Source organism: Pongo abelii, chromosome 1 (genome assembly GCF_028885655.2).
Source record: "Pongo abelii isolate AG06213 chromosome 1, NHGRI_mPonAbe1-v2.0_pri, whole genome shotgun sequence".
Lineage (NCBI taxonomy): Eukaryota > Metazoa > Chordata > Mammalia > Primates > Hominidae > Pongo > Pongo abelii.
The window spans coordinates 36,471,839-36,490,270 of NC_071985.2; the positions used below are offsets into that span (position 1 = coordinate 36,471,839).

The 18,432-nt window shown below is 50.1% G+C and overlaps 1 protein-coding gene across 14 annotated transcripts in view; it reads right to left on the reverse strand.

Moving 5' to 3' along the window:
- The window catches only part of VASH2 (vasohibin 2), a 42,909-nt gene extending 24,833 nt beyond the window's left edge, over positions 1-18,076 (reverse strand). For 9 of the 14 annotated variants that reach the window (XR_010140500.1, XR_010140499.1, XR_010140498.1 and 6 more), the window contains exons 1-4: positions 16,780-17,097; positions 7,346-7,434; positions 2,856-2,912; positions 2,289-2,363 (exon numbers count right to left, since the gene is read on the reverse strand). Coding sequence is in view for 5 of the 14 variants with exons in the window: in XM_054520642.2 (XP_054376617.1) it covers positions 2,289-2,363; positions 2,856-2,912; positions 7,346-7,434; positions 16,780-17,055 (497 nt within the window). In the remaining 9 variants the exon portion in view is untranslated. Of the gene's footprint in view, positions 1-2,288; positions 2,364-2,855; positions 2,913-7,345; positions 7,435-16,779; positions 17,263-17,861 lie in introns of those variants that run through there. The other 5 variants (XM_054520694.2, XM_054520642.2, XM_054520686.2 and 2 more) reach the window with 5 other exon arrangements.
- Between the last annotated feature and the right edge of the window lie 356 nt (positions 18,077-18,432).

The window sequence follows — 18,432 nt, forward strand, 5'->3', positions numbered from 1 at the left end:
GGCACATGTTTCATCTCCTTTGTGGGAAACAGGGAGGAGGATGACAAGAGGGTTCAAGTAAGGTTCAAGTTTCCATTTTTCAAATGTCAGCCAAGGCACCTGTGGTCAATCTGGTTTCAGATCAGGGCTGCAAGTGTTCCACAGACTGCAGAGAGGTACAGAGATTCTCCTTCCCACAAAGATGTCCAGGAGACCCAGAAAACGGACTAGACCAATCCTCTGTCCCCAGTCTAATTCTGAGCCACATGTCCTTCCACTGACCTCTCCATCCTCTTTCTCTCCCGGTTTTCTTTGTACCTCTCTGACTTTCCTTCTTAAGTCTCTTTCATGGGCTCTTTGTGCCAAACTAGACCAAAAAATACTGATTTCATCTTTGATCTTTTTCTCCTCTCACTTATTGAACAGTAAGCACAACCTCCTAATCACAGCTCCTAAATTCGCATTTCCAGTGCAGATTCCCCTGTGAGCTCCACATTGCAAATACCTCATCCCGACATCCCACAAGGCACCTCAAATTTAACATGTCCAAATCTGAGCTCATCTTTTTCTAAATATGATCCTCTCCTTGAAGTCCTTCCCTTGTGGCATTATCATGTAAGCCAGAAATGTGGAGTCACTGCCTTTCTCCAATAACTCCTCCTATCTAAGCAGTCCCCCCGTGGTGGTGATGATGTATGCCTCCATCCCTTCCCTCCACCTTCACCAGCACTGTCTTAGTTCAGGTCTGCATTGACACATATCCTTTCTCTGCCACTCTCATTCCTCCAGCTAATCCCGCAGTCGATTGCCCAATTCAGAAACCTGGAGACGTTGACTCCTTCCTCATCAACTCTTGTGTCTGGTTGGCCTGCAAGTCCTATACATTCTAACTCCTTGATAGCTCTTCAAATCATTCCCTGAAATCCATTCCCATCCCCAGGGCCATGAGTCTAGCCTCACCGTTCCCTCATGTAACAGCTCCCAACGGGCTTTGCTGATCGAGCCCAGCCTTTCCCAATCTGTCCTTCAGCCTGTCCTTTGGAGAACTACCTCTCTAGAGCATATACCTAAGCATGCCGCACCTCTGCTTCAGAGCTTTCATCTGGGTTGCCCATTGCCTTTTGGAAAAAAGTCATTTCTCGGCACAGAGCTCAAGGACCTAACTGATCTTCCCTGGGACCATCTCTCAAGCTCCTGTCTTGCAGTGTTTCCTTTTCCACTGTCCCTTCCAGCCATCCATCCCATAGGACTTCGGAGCATCTTTGCTCTTCTATCTGATCGTGGCAGATCAGGCTCAAAGGCTGTTCCTGGGTCTATCCCCACAATTTCAAAAGGTTGTGGGTGATTCCAATGGCATGATGCTCGAATGTATATAATTGTGCAGGGCTGAGACTATTGTGTAAGGGAGGTGGTCATCACCACCAATATGTTGATGCCATCACAGTTTCTCTGCACCATATTCCTCTCAGGCTGAAGAGCCGGGAGTCTGGTGAAAAATGGAACAGAAAGTGTAGGAGAAGCTAGACCCTTGTTTTAGCTGTAGGTTCTGTCATGTCAGGATACACCACCACTGCTTGGTCTCCTCCACACGCCACTCTTAGAATTTTCCCTGGCAGGCCAGGCGCGATGGCTCCTGCCTGTAATCTCAACACTTTGGGAGGCTGAGGTGGGCAGATCACTTGAGCTCAGTTTGAGACCAGCCTGCTGGTGAAACATGGTGAAACCTCATCTCTACCAAAAATACAAAAAAAAAAAAAAAATTAGCCAGCCATGGTGGCATGTGCCTGTAGGACCAGCTACTCAGGAGGCTGAGGTCAGAAGGTCACTTGAGCCTGGGAGGCGGAGGTTGCAGCAAGCTGAGATCACATCACTGAATTTTCAAAGACTTTTCCCTGGAGATGGGTTTGGATACTAGCACTCTTGGCTCTGATTGCATTTCCCCTTGACTGTCTTTCCTGCTGCAATGTCATGTTAATGCAAAGAACAGCCACATACACATTCTCTCTAGTCCCTCCAAGTTAGAATTCTCCTTGTGATTAGTGAGTCTGCAAGGTCACTGGCCTGAGAGCTGGCCCTGATGGAGGCTGCAGCTCACAGGTTAGACTAATATTGGTCCAAGAAGCCAAGCATTGATATGATTCAATTCTACAGGGTGAAAGTTAAAGAGGTGAACCAGAGGAGTTTGACACTTTCCTCAAAGGAGATAATAGGCATCATCTCTGTGAATTTACTATGTTAAAGGCACAACCAGCCCCACTGTGAAGCCGCCATTTATGGAGTAAACTAAGCATACAAAACTTAAAGGATACATGCCCAGGATGACAGCTTCAAGGCATTTGATAGGCAAGGACTCTCGGGTCATTTCTTTTGCTGTTTCCATTAACCTGTAGGATAGAGCACAGCAGAGGATCTCAGAACCTATTTAATTACACACTCGGTCAATCTGTCAATCCATCAGTATGCCTGTCCCCACACCAGGAACCACGCAGGAGCACGGAGGGAAAAGGGAGAAGTCGTCTCACAGGAAGGCACCAAAGCACAAGAGTTAATTCCTGGAGTTAGTGCCAGTATTCCATAGCACCCTCCCAATGCCCCAGGACGGGGACATTACAATAGAACAAATAAAGGAAGCCTCGAAAGGCACAGTTTACAAGCCTCCTCCACCCTGGAAGTTAGAATTCACCACTGAGCTCCACTGTCAGAGTTGCTCAGTCCTCAGTCCCACCTCCAACCTGGCCCTGGGGCACCCTCCGCCTCCACCCCTTACAGACTAGGATACCTGAGCCATGGGCTACGGGAATAGTGGTTGGGAGAGGAAGCTGGCAGCTCGAAGGTAGGAGAGAGGTCATCTGGCCCATAGATCATGCACCACTTACCCGCTCAGCGGTCTCATTTTCCTAATTTCAAAGAACTGGGTCCCTGTGTGATTATATCTGTGTAAAGTATGTAAAGGGAAAGTGACAGAAAACTCCAAAGGTCCCAGTAATGTGGCAGAGAAAGCTATGCATTCTGATTTCTCAATGAAATGAGGATGTGAGGGCTTTCAGAAGTCGCCAGCACCCGGAGGGTAGCTAGTAGCCTCTAACTCCTCACTATCCTGCCCTGGAAATCTAATTTCTAACTTAGGCTTCAAAGTACCATGGACCTTTATAATAGCTCTTTTCAATCTGCTCTGTATTCTGGGTAGTTGACTATTTGTCTTAATTCACCTACTAGACTACAAGCTCTTTGAAAGCTGGTACTATTCTTTTAAAAAAAAAAAAACAGTTTTTTTAAGACATGAGCTTGCTATGTTGCCCAGGCTTGTCTTGAACTCCTGGGCTCAAGTGATTTTCCTGCCTCAGCCTCCCAAGTAGCTGGAACCTCAGGTATACACCACCATACCCAGCTAGAACTATTCTTTCATTATCTTTATATCACCCATAAAACCTAGCAGAAGGCCAGGTGCAGTGGCTTATGCCTGTAATCCCATTGGGAGGCTGAGGCGGGTGGATCACCTGAGGTCAGGAGTTCGACACCAGCCTGGCCAACATGGCAAAATCCAGTCTCTACTAAAAATACAAAAATTAGCCAAGTGTAATGGCATGGGCCTGTAATCCCAGCTACTCAGGAGGCTGAGGCAGGAGAATCACTTGAACCTAAGAGGTGGAAGTTATGGTAAGCCGAGATCTCGCCACTGCACATCAGCCTGGGCAACATAGTGATACTCTGTCGTCTAAAAAAAAAAAAAAACCTGGCAGAAACCCAACATATGCAAGTTAACAAATGTTACTAAATGAATGAGGAATACATGAATGGATGGATGAATATATGGATGGATGGATGAATGAGTGGATAGATGGAATGGAAGGGTGGATGGGGACAGATGGAAGCAAGGATGAAAGGGTGGATTGTTAGCAGTAGGGCTTTTCAGTAGTCCATAGACTCTGTAGCAGGGCTTACTGTGGAGATGTCACTTTTTTTCATGCCTGTGCTGGCACTTGGCATTGATTACTAAATCTGAGAAGCTGCACCATTATTCACTATCTGGCATTTATCTGACTACCCAGAAGGTCTCAGGGACTGACCAGCTTGCACCAAGTTGTTCTGAAGGAGATGGAGAGTTCCCTGATGCCGTGCTCTTCTCTCTAAGGACCGGGTTTTGATTTTTCTGAGCCTAATGAGAAATTGCTTTGTAGGTTTTGCTCTTCTGCCTCAAACAAAAGCCTATAGGAAAAGTGCACATCGGGAAGGTGCTAATGAAGCCTGAACTTCTATGCCCAGAGCTGCTGCAGGCCAAGTGGGGGTGGGAGAGTCAATGGGTGCCCCACAGTGACAGGGGCGCCTAGTGGCACTTCGATCCCTCCTGAAAAGGGCTGGGATTCCTCTCCTGGCACAGCTGTGCTTGGTCACTCAGACACGAGCACACGTAACCCCTTGAAGAGCTCCGTATAAGCAGATTCTGGGCTCCAGCCCTGGAGAGTCTGATTTCAGGCTGTGGTTCATAACCCCGGATGCTACTCAGAGTCACCTCACCTTAGATGACTGAGCAGGAAGCTCCAGGGTGAGGGCTGGGGGGCCTCCCAAGATCACCAGTTTGAGAGTTACTGACCTGGGCCATAAGAACAACAACTAACCATACAGGCTTGACCAGTTTTTAAAACATACAACATACAAGATCCTAGAGGTAAAAGAGGAAAATGAAGGGCTAAATATTCTCATTGTGAAATGATTTCTTTACCTCACCAAAAATTTTATACAAGCAATGAGGTTCCTGGTACATAAAGTAGAATTCAATTGGCAAAAATTCAGTTCTATGCCCAACTTTCCTCCGCTCACATATCTAATTTATACATCTAGTGTAACAAATGAGACAAACGTAGAGTAAAATAATAAAAAAAAAGTGTACCTGAACGTCTTCTTTCAGTTCCTTAGAGTTAATCATTGAGTCCCTGAAAGTGGGCTGGGGAGAAGTCTGCCCTAAACACGCCACTGAGCCCGAATTTGCTGTTAGAAGGCTTCTCCCCAGTCCAGCAGAGCTCACATGGCACCTCTCTCGCCAGAACCCCATGCAACACCAGCACTCTTGTTGGTTGCTGCTGAGGATGTCTGAGGGGAAGGCAGGATTTGTCCTTTCCTATCCCCACTGCCAGCTGAGCACATTCACAGTCAGGACTGATGCCAACCAGTCCCCATATCCTGGCACCTGTCACTGTGTCCAGGACAAAGCAGTAGGAAGTCCCAAGGAACTAAATAAAACTCAGGTCAGCAGGTAGAAGAGTGGGTGTCCTGCCTTCCTCGTGCAGTGGCCCCAGTGGGCAGGGGGCTGGGAGCAGGTCCCCGCAGCCTGCTGGTGCTTCCCTTCTCTGGCCCTCTCTGCAGTCAGTGATGCTGTTGGTCATTCACCTTTGCAGTCATAATGGGTCAGAGAAGAGAAAAATGGAAAAACAGATCCTTCAGGGTAACCATGAAAACGTGGCAGAGAATATGCTGTCAGGTTTACAGCAGTGTGAGCAAATGATATGTAAAGCACATGCAAATTTGCCCCATCAATGCATCCCAGTTAGGCTAATTCTCTTAACTCTCAGACAGATGATCCTTGTGAAGACCATGTCCTAGATAGAAGTGGGGAGCCTTAAAGCCTATAATCAGTTGACTTTAAGTTAAAAAAAAAAAAAGAGGTGGGGAGGCATTCTAATTGCTGTCACATTCTAGAATAGCCTATGAGGAGTCAGTCATATCCAGAAAGGGCCAGCTCTTGGGGTCCCGGTCTGCTCTGGCAGGAGTTTGTGCCTTGGGACCATGTGGAACTCCCCATGCAGATCCCAGAGTGGGGATCAGCACAAACACCAGATAGCCTTCCAACGGCTAGGGCCGCCAGCCTCACTCTTGGAGACTGGCGCTACCTCCTCCTCCTAATATTGCCTTAGGATTTTACTGGAAAGATGCCATGTTGGGGAGTTGATGATCCACGAAGTGAAAACAGAGAAGCCAATCAAGTAATCTCCCTACCCAAATGAGCAGAAATTGGTGTTTTCCGATCTAGTAACACCAAGCCCTGTGGGGGAGGTGCTAGTGTTTGGTCCCTGCAAGGAAGACACAAAAATCCGCCAGAAAGATTTTTGCCATAACACAGAATGGAGGGGCTTTTATGGGACACGTGGGACATGTGCGCAGTGCCCCCTGAAATCCTTTCTGCCTTAGGGCTGGGTATGGACAGACAAACAGAAAGCCAGTCAATGGGCCTGGGACCTTGTAGAACAGGCTATGTTTTATACATTTACGGAGGAAGGATAGCGGTCCACAGAAGCTTGAACTCCTGGACGATGTGCTGGGGTCCAGCTTCCCATCTGACTCCTCTATAAAATACCAGAAGGGGCAGGTGGACCACCCGCTCCTGCCCCTCTGTCCCTACAGCATTGCTCCTGGGAGTTTTCAGAACTGATCTAATCCTGACTGCGAACAACCTGCGGATATGGAGAAGAAAGGGACCAAACCGGCTGGTCTGAACTCAGACTGAACCCAGTGAGTTTCTTAGGTCTTCTTCAAGCTCGAGTCAGGGGAGAGGGCCCCCAATCCCAGAAGCTGAACCATTCATGTAGAACCAAGCAGGTCACTGAGGAAACAAAGGCAGCACCAGGTGGGCCTCTCGTAGATCATGAGCAGTTAGGGATGAGGGCAAAACAGAGAAAGAGAAAAGGAATGGAAGAGTAGGAGGGAAGAAGGCAATAGACAGTGGAGGGCTGGGTGTGGTGACTCACACCTGTAATCCCAACACTTTGGGAGGCCAAGGTGGGCGGATTACTTGAGGTAAGTTTCAGGCCAGCCTGACTAACATGGTGAAACTCTGTCTCTACTAAAAATACAGAAATTAGTCAGGTGTGGTGGCAGATGCCTATAATTCCAGCTACTCAGAAGGCTGAGGCAGGAGAATCACTTGCACCCAGGAGGTGGAGGTTTCAGTGAGCTAAGAGTGCACCAACGCACTCCATCCTGGGTGACAAAGCAAGTCCTCATCTCAAAAAGAAGGACAGTGAAGGAGAACAGGAAGAGGGGAACAAAGATGCCCAAGAGAAAGGAAGTGGAGAAAGAGGAGAAGATAGAAGGAAGAGGGGTGCTCAGGGGAAAAAGGGAAAGGACAGGGAAGAGGAGGGAGAAAGAGAAGCCAGAAGGGCTCAAGGGGAACCAGCCTGCCCTATGGGGTCACTGCAATTACAACCTCCACGCACACTCTTTCTAGACTCCCACCTGAGACATCCCTCCATGCCTGGCCTCACCAACCTTAGAGAGCTTTGGATGACCAGCTGGGGACAAATTTGCCACCAGGCTTGCGATCACCATGCCTGTCCCCTGGCTGGGTGTGCTCAGACCTTGGTTGGAAGGATACTGTAGGGTCTTCATGTAATTCTGGATTGCCTGGAGCCAGTCTGGGATCGTCATCGACAGCCTGTAGTTTGGGACCTGGGGTATTGAAGGCTGCAGAAAAATAAAGAGGAGGTGTTTATTAAGGAGGTGCTCTGGGGCCCAGCTTCTGGGGACAGGCAGAGGGCTGAAGCCACCAGAGAGAGAGGTGCTCCTGAGAGCTGATGGCAGCATGGTCACCCTGGTGTGGCTACCTGATTGAGCAGTGCCTCCTCCATGAGGTCTCCCAGGAACAGTGGGTCCCTCATTGAAGCTCTGCCTTTCTGAGTTCCCTCTGAGCCATGGTGGTTCTCTATGGCCCTCCGTGCTGTGTGAATACACCTTTTTCCCTGCAGGAGGCTAATGCCTCCTTGAGGCAAAGGACTATGTTCTATCGTGTCCCCCCACCGAGCCTGGCCCAGGACGGACACGAAAGCATTCCATCAATGATTGCATAATGCCTGCTGCATGGCAAATGGTGATCCACTACAAGTGCTCTACTGCAGGGCAACATTAACACAGAATATAAAGTGAATGGATGCCCGGCGCCGTGGCTCACGCCTGTAATCCCAGCACTTTGGGAGGCCAAGGTGTGTGGATCACATGAGTCCAGGAGTTTGAGACCAGCCTGGGCAACATGGTGAAACCCCATCTCTAAAATTTAAGTAAATAAATAAATAAATAAAGTGAATGGTGCCCTAGAGAATTGCAACATGGCACTACGAGTGCCACATCTCAATACTACCCTCCCTGCAACACCTAGTGTGTCCGTTTCCCTGAGTCCCACGTCAGAAGGATTAGGGAAGATCCCTCCTCTTGCCTTGACTCTCCCCAGACAAGTGCAGCTCCTCTGACTCACACGCCATCTTACCACTTTACCCCTCACAGCAGCTCCATCAACACACTCACTTCCTAGTCCGTCCCTCAATCAACACTCCCTGAATGTCTACAACATAGCAAACGAAGTCCTAATCCCTGCCAGGAAGAGAAAGAACCAAAGTCAGGCAAGGACTGGAAAGGGGGAAGCAGGTCCCTCTTCTCAGGAATTTAGAGCTAAGACACCCACTCGGCTCTGAGCAGCTGTACCCTGAAGGCCAACAGCAAGAACGGACAGGGACGTCCAATCAAGTCACTGCTGAAAAGCCAGGCACGATTTGGGGTTTTCTTGGCTGGTTTTGTTTTTTGCTTTATTTCCCCTATATGTTTCTCAGTCTTCTGACCTCTGTCTCCCTGGGGTCCTTGGTGACAGAGAATCTCAGCCCACGTGGGTGGGGCTCCGGCAGTGCTGCTGCTGGGAAGGAGAAAGGAGGCTCCTCCAGGCCAAGCCACTTAAGGAGAAGCAGAAAGGGCCTGAGGACAGGTGAGGCCCATCCTCAGAGCAAACAGGGCAAGGGCGGCCCTGGGGATTTGGTGCTCCACTGATGGAAGGGGACTCTGCTGGGGAGATGCGGGGATGGCCCTGTGCAGCCAGGCCAGGCAGCAGAGCCAGACACTGCCTAAGGCTGTTCGAGGCTCTCTCCCTGGCTCTCCAGTCGCCAGCCCCGGTGTGAGGCTGAGGGCACGCTGCCCCCCGCCTGGGCATCGGGGTCTTTCCATACTTTCACCCCGCTGGCTGCACTTACTGCAAATACTCCTTGACATTCCTTTCCTCTCACTGCCTCAATTCTCTCTTGGCTTTGAAATGTCCTACTTCACAGCAACTGCCTCCTCAGCTGGAAGGAAACTCATCAGAATCACGCTTCCTGCATTACAGCCAAGGTATTGTGTGTGTGTGTGTGTGTGAATGTGCATGTGAATGTGAGTGTGTGTGCACACTCAGGCACAGCTATTCTGCAAGCTCCATTTTGTTTACAACATGTCAACCCAAATCAATCACATTGCTGTTTGAGAGAGTCATTTCAGGGAGCAAGGCACTGAATATTTGCTCCCATGACACTCACACAGACACACACACACACACACACAGAGCAAGTCAAAATGTAAAGTGTATTCTGTGTTTCTGCCCTAACATACACTAGAAAGTGTCCTATGTAAAAAATGTGCCAGAGATTTCACAAAGTGAGGAGAGAAGGGGAGACGCGAACAAGTATGTCTTTAGCACCTCCTATGTTTCAAGCTTTAGGCCCTGTAAGAACGGGAGAGAAAGCCCAGGAGCAGAGGTAGAGAGGAGGGGAATTCTGACCTGCGTAAGACATACGCAGGTCAGGCGCAGTGGCTGATGCCTATAATCCCAGCACTTTGGGAGGCCAAGGTGGGCGGATCACTTGAGCCCAGAAGTTCGAGACCAGCCTGGGCAACATGGCGAGACCCCATCACTAAAAAAAAAAAAAAAAAAATGAAAAAAGAAAATTAGCCGAGCATGGTGGTGCACGCCTGTAGTTTCAGCTACTCAGGAGGCTGAGGTAGGAAGATGGCTTGAGCCCAGGAGGTCAAGGCTGCAGTGAGCCATAAATGGGCCACCGCACTCCAGCTTGGGTGACAGAGCAAGACCCTGTCTCAAAAAAAAAAAAGACATAAACATTTCTGCACAGAAAAGCACAGTCTGAACCTCTTTAAGAGAAAAGCTGGTAAGCGTGGGAAAATGCCCTGAAGAATCACCAGCCACCTAAGAGACCCCCAGAGGAGTGTCCCTAGGCCAGAGCCTTACTGTAGCCAGTGACTTGGTTCAAGAGTCTGCTGAAGGACTGACCACCAAATTATTTCAACCCCCCTCAAGCCCAACAGAGCCCACAAGAGCTGGATGGCACGGTGGGAGCAGACGGCAGCTGGTCCTCAAAATAGCAACCCGATGGCGCCCAAGGGCTTTTAAAAACAGCTGCATGGTTACCTCAGCCTGGCTGTGAGCAGAGTGCAGGAGCTGTGGCCACACTTCCTGCCCAATGGGAGGACAAACGTATACATTCCCCAAGTCCCAGCTGGGGGCAGGGTAGTGGCGGGGAGGCGCTGAGTGACCACAGAGGGAATGATGTCATAGGCTACAGCTCACTCTGATGTCTGGGAGAGCTGGCTGGGCTCAGCCTGGGGAGTCCACTTCCAACCAGCATCTCAGGCTCCCAACGTTCCCACTGGCCATGGACTGTAAACCAGGTGGGCTTCCTGGAGTGTCATTAGGAGACACACACAACCAGGTCCAAAGCCCTGCTCCGCCACCTACTAGCTGTGGGCCCTGGTCAAGCTGCATGACCTCTCTAAGCCTCTGTTTTCTTCCTGATAAAATAGGAATAGTATCACCTACTTCCAACCTTCCAAGCTGGTTGTAAGCATTACATGACCTAATGCAAAAGTAGGCAACTTGGGGCTTGGCATATGGTGCTCATTAAGTGTAAGCTGTGTTGGCCAGGTGCTATGGCTCACACCTGTAGTCCCAACACTTTGGGAGGCCAAGGTGAATGGGTCACTTGAGGTTGGAAGTTTGAGACCAGCCTGGCCAACAGGGCGAAACCCCGTCTCTACTAAAAATACAAAAATCAGCTGGGCATGGTGGCGGGCGCCTGTAAACCCAGCTACTCGGGAAGTTGAGGCAGGAGAATTCCTTAAACCTGGGAGGCGGAGGTTGCAGTGATTGAGCCACTGCACTCCAGCCTGGGTGTCAGAGCAAGACTCCATCTCAAAAAAAAAAAAAAAAAAAAGTGTAAGCTGTGTTATTATTCATCACCAATATATTGTCAGGGGTCTAGGCTGGGGAAACCTGAATGATCCATACTTTCTGGAACTGGGAAACAGAATCAGCAGCAGCAGAGTCCCTGGACACTCAACTTGGGAGCTTCACATCATGAAGATACCTTCTCACCTTAATGGAGAGGATGAAAACGTTCACTGCTCCCTGGGGATGCATTGGTGACAATGAGTTAATATCCTTAATTCATTATGAGCTCATGCAAAGTGACAAGAAAACTCTTTAGGCCTCAGTGAAAATAAAAATGGCCCCCAGAGGTGGAAGTAACCCAAGTGTCCATTGACAGATGAATGAATAAACAAAATGTGGCGTACCACGGAATATACGATGGTATACAACGGAACATGATTCAGCCTTTAAAAGGAAAGACGTTTTGACACATACTATCACGTAGATGAACCTTGATGACATTTTGCTAAATGAAGTAAGCCAATCACAAAAGGACAAATATTGAATAATTCCTCTTATATAAGGTTCCCAGAGTGGTCAAAGTCATAGAGACACAAAGTAGAATGGTGGTTGCCAGCGGCTGGGGAGACAGGGAAATGGAAAGTTAGTGTGGAATGGGTACAAGGTTTCAGTTAGGAAGATGAAAAACGTCTGGAGACGGATGGTGGTGATGGCTGCACAACAATGTGAAGGTGCTCAATGCCACAGAGTTGTACACTTAAAAACGGTGAAAATGGTAAATTATATAATATCTCTCTCCACAATTTTAAGAGTCATGAAAAGACAATTCACAAAAGAAGAAACGCAAATAACCAAATACTTGAAAAAATTGTTTAAGTGCTCTAATAATATAAGAAATGCAAATTAAAGCCACTGCAAAATGTCATTTTTCACCTCTCCAATTAGCAAAAACATGCTGAAATGCAGATACCCAATGCTGGTAAGGATGCTCTCCTACAGGACTGAAGCAAACATAAATTGGTGCAGCCTTTTCAGGAAAAGCCCAGGGCATATCCCTTTTTTCTGTTCGTGACTGGGGTCCGCAGAGTCCCTCCTCATGCTATTTTCCTGCCAGATTTCATCAATTGCTGTACTACCTGAAACTCCAACTTTGATTTTCTGTAGCCCTTCCCCTCAGGGGTCTCACCACCTGCTGCCTACATTAGCCCCACAGCCGTGGCCAGGCTGATGAAGGCAGAATCTAGAGGAAACAGATTGAAACCAACCTCTTCACACAGGCACTGTGCCTGTTTTCTAGGGGTGGGGGCCCCAGAAAACTTGGAGGCTACGGGGCAGGAGGAGGGAGTGGAGTGGACAGAAAGATGGTGTTCAAGAGAAAGAACAATGAAACAAACCACAGGCAAGGCTCTTGTGAGCAGCCTCTCTTCCACTCTGTTCTTGTAAAGCACAATTGACCTGTGGGAAGAATGCAAGGGAAGTGATATGGATGGACAGTTGTGTAACTGACACTGCCGTGTGGGAGAGAAGGGAAAGACCAGGAAAGGAGCCAGAGAGGCAGCAAGAACCCCAGGCACTAGGAATCTTTAACAAGAGCAAGGAGAATTCAAAAACTTTTGTCATCCCTACTCTGAAAACACTATGCAGGCACCAGGCAGAAGAATCTTCTTTGGCAGCTTGGGAAGAAAAGCACAAAACAGTACCCATGAGCCCAGGATGAGCCCCAGGCTCCTGCAACAGAGGCAGCCAGGAATCTGTGAAGGGCCTGGGACAGAGGTGCAGGACAGACAGACAGACAAAAGGTTCTCAATCCAGGACTGGGGAGGGAAGGAGCAGCCTGCAAGAGCTGGCAGCAGGCAGGGACAGCCCTTGACTGCAGCCAGGTCTCTAGTACCAAACATTCCCGTGTCTTCACTCAGGTGAAGCTCAGTCCCCTAAATGTGAATTATTTTCCAATTGGGAATCAACTCGAGAATAAGGCACAAGAAGTGAGGTCTGCAAGAAACCGACTGCTGCTTCTTGCTGAATCCATCCTGGTTTTCTGCCCCAAGGAGAGTCCAGTTCCAGGCTGTTAAGAAACAGGAGGATTATCCTAGAATTTTCCTAGAATGCCCACTGTTTTATTCTGGGCTGGCCACTCTCTCTGAGCCTCGCTTCCCATCTGCTATTATCCTCCAACTGACTCTTGCTGTTTCCTTAAAGTCTGTCTGAAAAATCCTGCCTTTGACCTGGTCAACTGCTGACTTCAGACTCAACAACCACCAGGGGAGAGACCTGCAGTCACAAATTTAGAAGGAGGCTCTCAAAGCAGGGGAACCCCTGCAAGATGGGGACATCTGGACCTTCAGGCAGAAGTTACCATGGCTGCTAAGGGAATGTCCTGTAGTCAAATGAAGTGTCATTTAGTCCTCCATGCAGGCCCTTGAAAACCTCCCCCATCCACTTCTTTTGCTTCTTAGCCTATATTCAATGGCCAAAAATAGTTAATCCCCCTGAAGCCTGTCAAACTTTTACCACCACCGCCACCCTACCACCCTTCTTCTGTACAAATTCCTCAGTAAGATATTGATTTGGTTGATGGAGAAAAGGACTTGACCACAGAGGGAAGAGTCTGCCATGCTGAGCACAGGAACAACCCTCTAACCCAAGATGAGTGGCCCCTGGAAAAGGGAGCTTTTGAGGCTCTTCTCATGTTAAGGCCTAGGCAGGGGTCAGGGCTTGGGGAATGTCAGGGCCAGGGGAGATACCATGATAGGATTGGGGATAGAGAACCAACCATTAAGATGCAATGTGAGAGAAATGTTAAGTTCTTTATATTTAGGGCCAAAAAGCTGACTATCCACATTTGGGCTGGGGATTCCTGGCTTGAAAGCAGTTTTCACATGACCTTCTAGTTACTATGAAAAGTACAATATGATGTGGCCACTGTGTAAAAAAGGGAAGACCGGCTGGGTGCAGTGGCTCACACCTGTAATCCCAGTACTTTGGGAGGCCGAGGCAGGCAGATCATGAGGTCATGAGCTCGAGACCAGCCTGACCAATATGGTAAAACTCCGTCTTACTAAAAATACAAAAAATAGCTGGGCGTGGTGACACGTGCCTGTAATCCCAGCTACTCAGGAGGCTGAGGCAGGAGAATTGCTTGAACCCGGGAGGCGGAGGTTGCAGTGAAACGAGATCGCGCCACTGCACTCCAACCTGGGTGACAGAGCAAGACTCCATCTCAAAAAAAAGGGAACACTTTCTTAAGAACACAGCATTCAGCTACAATAATGGAAAAATCAGGTACAGGTCTCAGGAAGTAGCAGTCTGTGTTCTAAACTGCTCAGACATGATTTAGAATACTGTGTTTCATATGTGCTTGCAAATGACTAATGAGAAACTAGGAATTGTCTCAGAAGGAGGAGGGTGAGTTGGTCTGGGAGCTATGACATATAAGAAAGGGCAAAAGGCCAGACACAGTGGCTCACGCCTGTAATCCCACCACTTTGGGAAGCCAATGAGGGAGAATCGCTTGAGCTTAGAAGTTCGAGACCAGTCTGGGCAACACAGTGAGACCTTGTCTCTACAAAAAAATTTTTTTAAGTTAGCCAGGTTGGGTGGTACGTGTCTGTAGTCCCAGCTACACTCAGGAGGCTGAGGTGGGAGGATTGCTTGAACCTGGGAGGTTGAGGCTGCAGTGAGCCATGATCACACCTGCACTCCAGCCTGGGTGACAGAGGAAGGCCTTGTCTCCAAAAAAAGAAAAAAGAAAAGAAAAAGGGCAAAAGGAGCTATCTGTGGACAAAGAAGGCCAAAGGAAGAAGCAGAAGCAGAATGATAGAAAAAGTCACAGTCCTGAGGGCTCATAGTCCAGCAGACCTCTAGCATCACACAGATCAGCATTAGTGACCTGGAGACTCACGGGTCATAACATCATGAGATTTTAGAGTTGGAAAGAACTTACAAAGTCTGGTCTATTCCCATTTTGTAGATGAGAAAACTAAGGGCAGAGATTTTAAGTGAATGACCTCACTTAAGTGAGGCACAAGGCTAGATGTCATACAACCAAGACTAGGATTCAGTTCCTTGATTTTTACACCAAGTCCCTTCCATCCTAAGAGCACTCTCTCATAACATTCAAGGGTGCTGTGAGTAGCAAAGGAAGTTGACAATGCTCTGCCCTGATTCAAAAGGCAAGAGGAACACAACAATCAGTGATGAAATGTGATTTGGGGGTGGGAGGGTGCTGCGAGGAGGATTTATGGTTGGTCTAAGAGCTTCCTAACAATTAACTCTGGCCAGGCCTAAGATCAGCTGCCCTGGGAAGCAGCAAGCTCCCCATTCTCAAGAGGTCTTCAGAAAGAGGAGGGGATTCTGTTGAGAGGTGGGAGACTGGTCTCTACAAACAGCAAAAGTCCATGATTCCCACATAGAGAATGCACCCCTCCGCGCGCCCGCATACATTGTTGGGGGAAGGATGAAAGCACAATTAGAGGCAGGGCTGGTGCTGGTGCTACTAAGAAAGGCAGCATGGGACAGTAGGAACAGGCGTTTTTTTCCTTGTGGTCACTTTTCTTCCAAGTTTAAGGGCTCTCGGCTCCTCACTGGAGGAAAAATTCTCAAGTCAGAACTGCAAACCAGGAACAAGATTGTTCTCATGTTCAAGAACTCAGCAAGGGTAATTATGGTTGACACTAAAGCAGGCAAGATTCTAGTTGGGCACAATGAAGATCTCCTTGACCAGCAGAGTAATAGAACACTGTAATTGACTGCAGCAGGAAGTTTAGAGGCTCTGTCACTTCCCCAAGGACACACACAGCTTTCTGGCCTGCAGGCTCAGATGCTCAGCTGTCACCAGGCTGGGGACTCAACCAGATGGCCTTCCGGGTCTCAAGTCTGGCATTCCTAGACCTGCCCAGGAATCTTCTCAGCCGTACCAACGTCCCCAGGGTCCAGGGGAAACCATCCGCCACGCTAAAACCCCGAGGCTCGGCAGCATTTCTCCCCAGTTTGCATTTTGATGTTTCATATAACATATCTACTCCCACCAGGGGACATCTCCCTCCCTCGGTAAAGATATCCTTAGCCACCAAACCCAAATGGCTCACTGGCTTCTCTCCAAGGCAAAAAGAGAGTTTCACTCCTCAGCCTCTTTTTCTATCCAGTGAGACTAATTCATCATGTGTAGTGGAAAGTCCCTTTTAAGTCTCAGCCAAAAGTCTTTCTTTTTTCTTGGAGCCCAAATAAGCTGGGAAGAGAGAGAGAGAGAGAGTTCACTGTTTTGCAAGTTTCAGAGGTGAAAGTCACTGTCATAAAAAAAAAAAGAAAAGAAAAGAAAAGAAAAAAATTGGCAAAAAGTCTGGAAATGATTCACACTGAGAAGTCTGACTGGTTGATTTCAAATTCATTCACAGCTTAATAAATCATTTGCTGGGGGAAGAGGGGAGCAGAGGAGGAGCAAGACACTCCAAAGAGAACAAGCAGGGTGGGATCCCTGGGGTCTACGCATTCTTTGGCATCGCTGGTACCTGGTGGCTCTAGCTTTTGCTGAAGGAGGATGTATGTGGGGTTGAGTAAATAATAGTTTGGCTGGAGGTTCAAAGACACCTTGGCACAATCCAATTACACAGTCCCAGGATAGCAAGCCCGCTACCTCTCCCTTCCCCATTTCTTAGGCTTCCAATCTAAACATCTGAATTAGAAAAGGGCTGGCAGGGAGGAATGGGGAGAGGAAGGGAGTTTGTAGCAGGACTAGGAAAATGGAGATTGCCTCTATTTGCTATGTATAGGCTGAAACGGTCCCATCGGTGCCTACCTACTCCCAGCCCCCCAACCCCGCCCTGGAAGCCACTGACCTTTGCCAAGAAGGCGGCGTTCCTGATGGCACCCACCATTTCTCCCCCCTTAGGGTGCACCTTGGCCACGTGCATCCACATGCGCTCCCAGGTGTGGCTGTCGATGGGGAAGCCGCTCTTGTTAACGTGGAACAGCACCCCGCCGTCTTTGTCCTCCTCCTCCGAGCCCCCGCTGGTGGCGAGGCTCACGGGCCGCGCGTGGCTGCTTCGGGACCGGGTGCCTTTGGCGCCTTTGGGGTGGGGGCAGCGGTGAGTGTCGGCCGCGGAGCCGGTCATGGTGGGGCCTGCGCGGGGAGCGAGGTACTGGGGGCGCGCGGCGGCGGCGGCGGCGGCGGCGGCGGCGGGGGGCGTGTGCGCGCGGGCGCGGCGCGGGGATCAGCGCCCCGCGGGGGCGGCCTTCTCCATGCCTCTAGCTGCGGCAGGACGCACCAAGGGGGAGCGGCGGCGGGAGCTCCGCGGAGGCTCCCTGCTTACCGGCGGTGCCTGAAATCAGCGGAGACACAGCTGACACCACAGCTAAGTGGACGCACAGAGGAACCGAGTGAGGGGCCCCGGAGTGTTTCCACGACACTCCCCGCTCCCCCCTGCGCGCTGACAGCCTCCCTGGGAATCGATGACGGGCTTCCAGCCTTGCGATTACCTAGAAAGGCAGCTCAAAATGTGCCACGAAGCTTCACACACACCTAAACCCCCGGGGGTTGGGGATGGAGGGGCACAAGGAGCTTGGGGGATGCGGAGCGCAAGGTGTGGGGAGAAGAAAGACAGCTTGTGTAGCATGAAGGAACAGGAGGTTCCCGCAAGGCTGCACACATTCCTGGGTCCTCAGATGTGGCCGAGAGAGGAGCGGAGCCACCAACGTGCCGGCACGTGAGCGCCCAGGGCTGGCGCGAGGGCGCTGCAGCAGGCTTGGCTTGCAAGGCGGCCCGCTTTCTTCCAGGAAGCCCTCCCGGACCCCGGCGGGGATCTAGTGGAAAGAGCTCCATCCGCCCCCTTTTCCCCGAGTTCCAGCGCCTAGCACCGGGAGGGACTGGCTGCAGGCGGGCGGGGCTCAGGAAGGGCGCGCGGCAGCTCCAAGATCTTACCTCGGGACGGTTGGCTTCATGGCTGCAGAGCCTCTCCGGGCGGCGGGACAGCGGGGGTTGCTGCTGCTGCTGCTGCTACTGCTGGGCCTGGGGCTGGGGCTGGGGCTGCTGGGGCTTGCTGGGGCCGTCGCCTCATTCCATGTCCCATTCTCGAATGTTATTCTGTGACATATAACCAAGTCACCCGGGCAGCCGCCGATGTTCCGAATGCGTCTATTGGCCACCGCAACAAAGAGGGGCGGGTCCCGGGCTCGGGACTCTACAACCCCGAGCTCCGCGACGCTCTGATTGGCTCCAGGGGTTCTCTGGCGGGAGGGGACAGGAGTAGGGGGAGCCTGGCGGCCACGCGAAATCCGATCGCTGTCGTGTCCTGGGAGCCCCGCGGGCTAGAGCGTTTGGCCATGGAACTTAAGATCGAGTTTCCCCAGGGGTCGTGGCACTTCCAGGGTTTGCAGTTGTGGAAGCAGAGGAGAAACAAAACCACCCGAGAAGTGACCCGGCGGAAGCAGAGGGTTTGGCATCAGAACAGCATTCCCTGAGGGACGCTGGACACACTTACCTGCCTCTACCC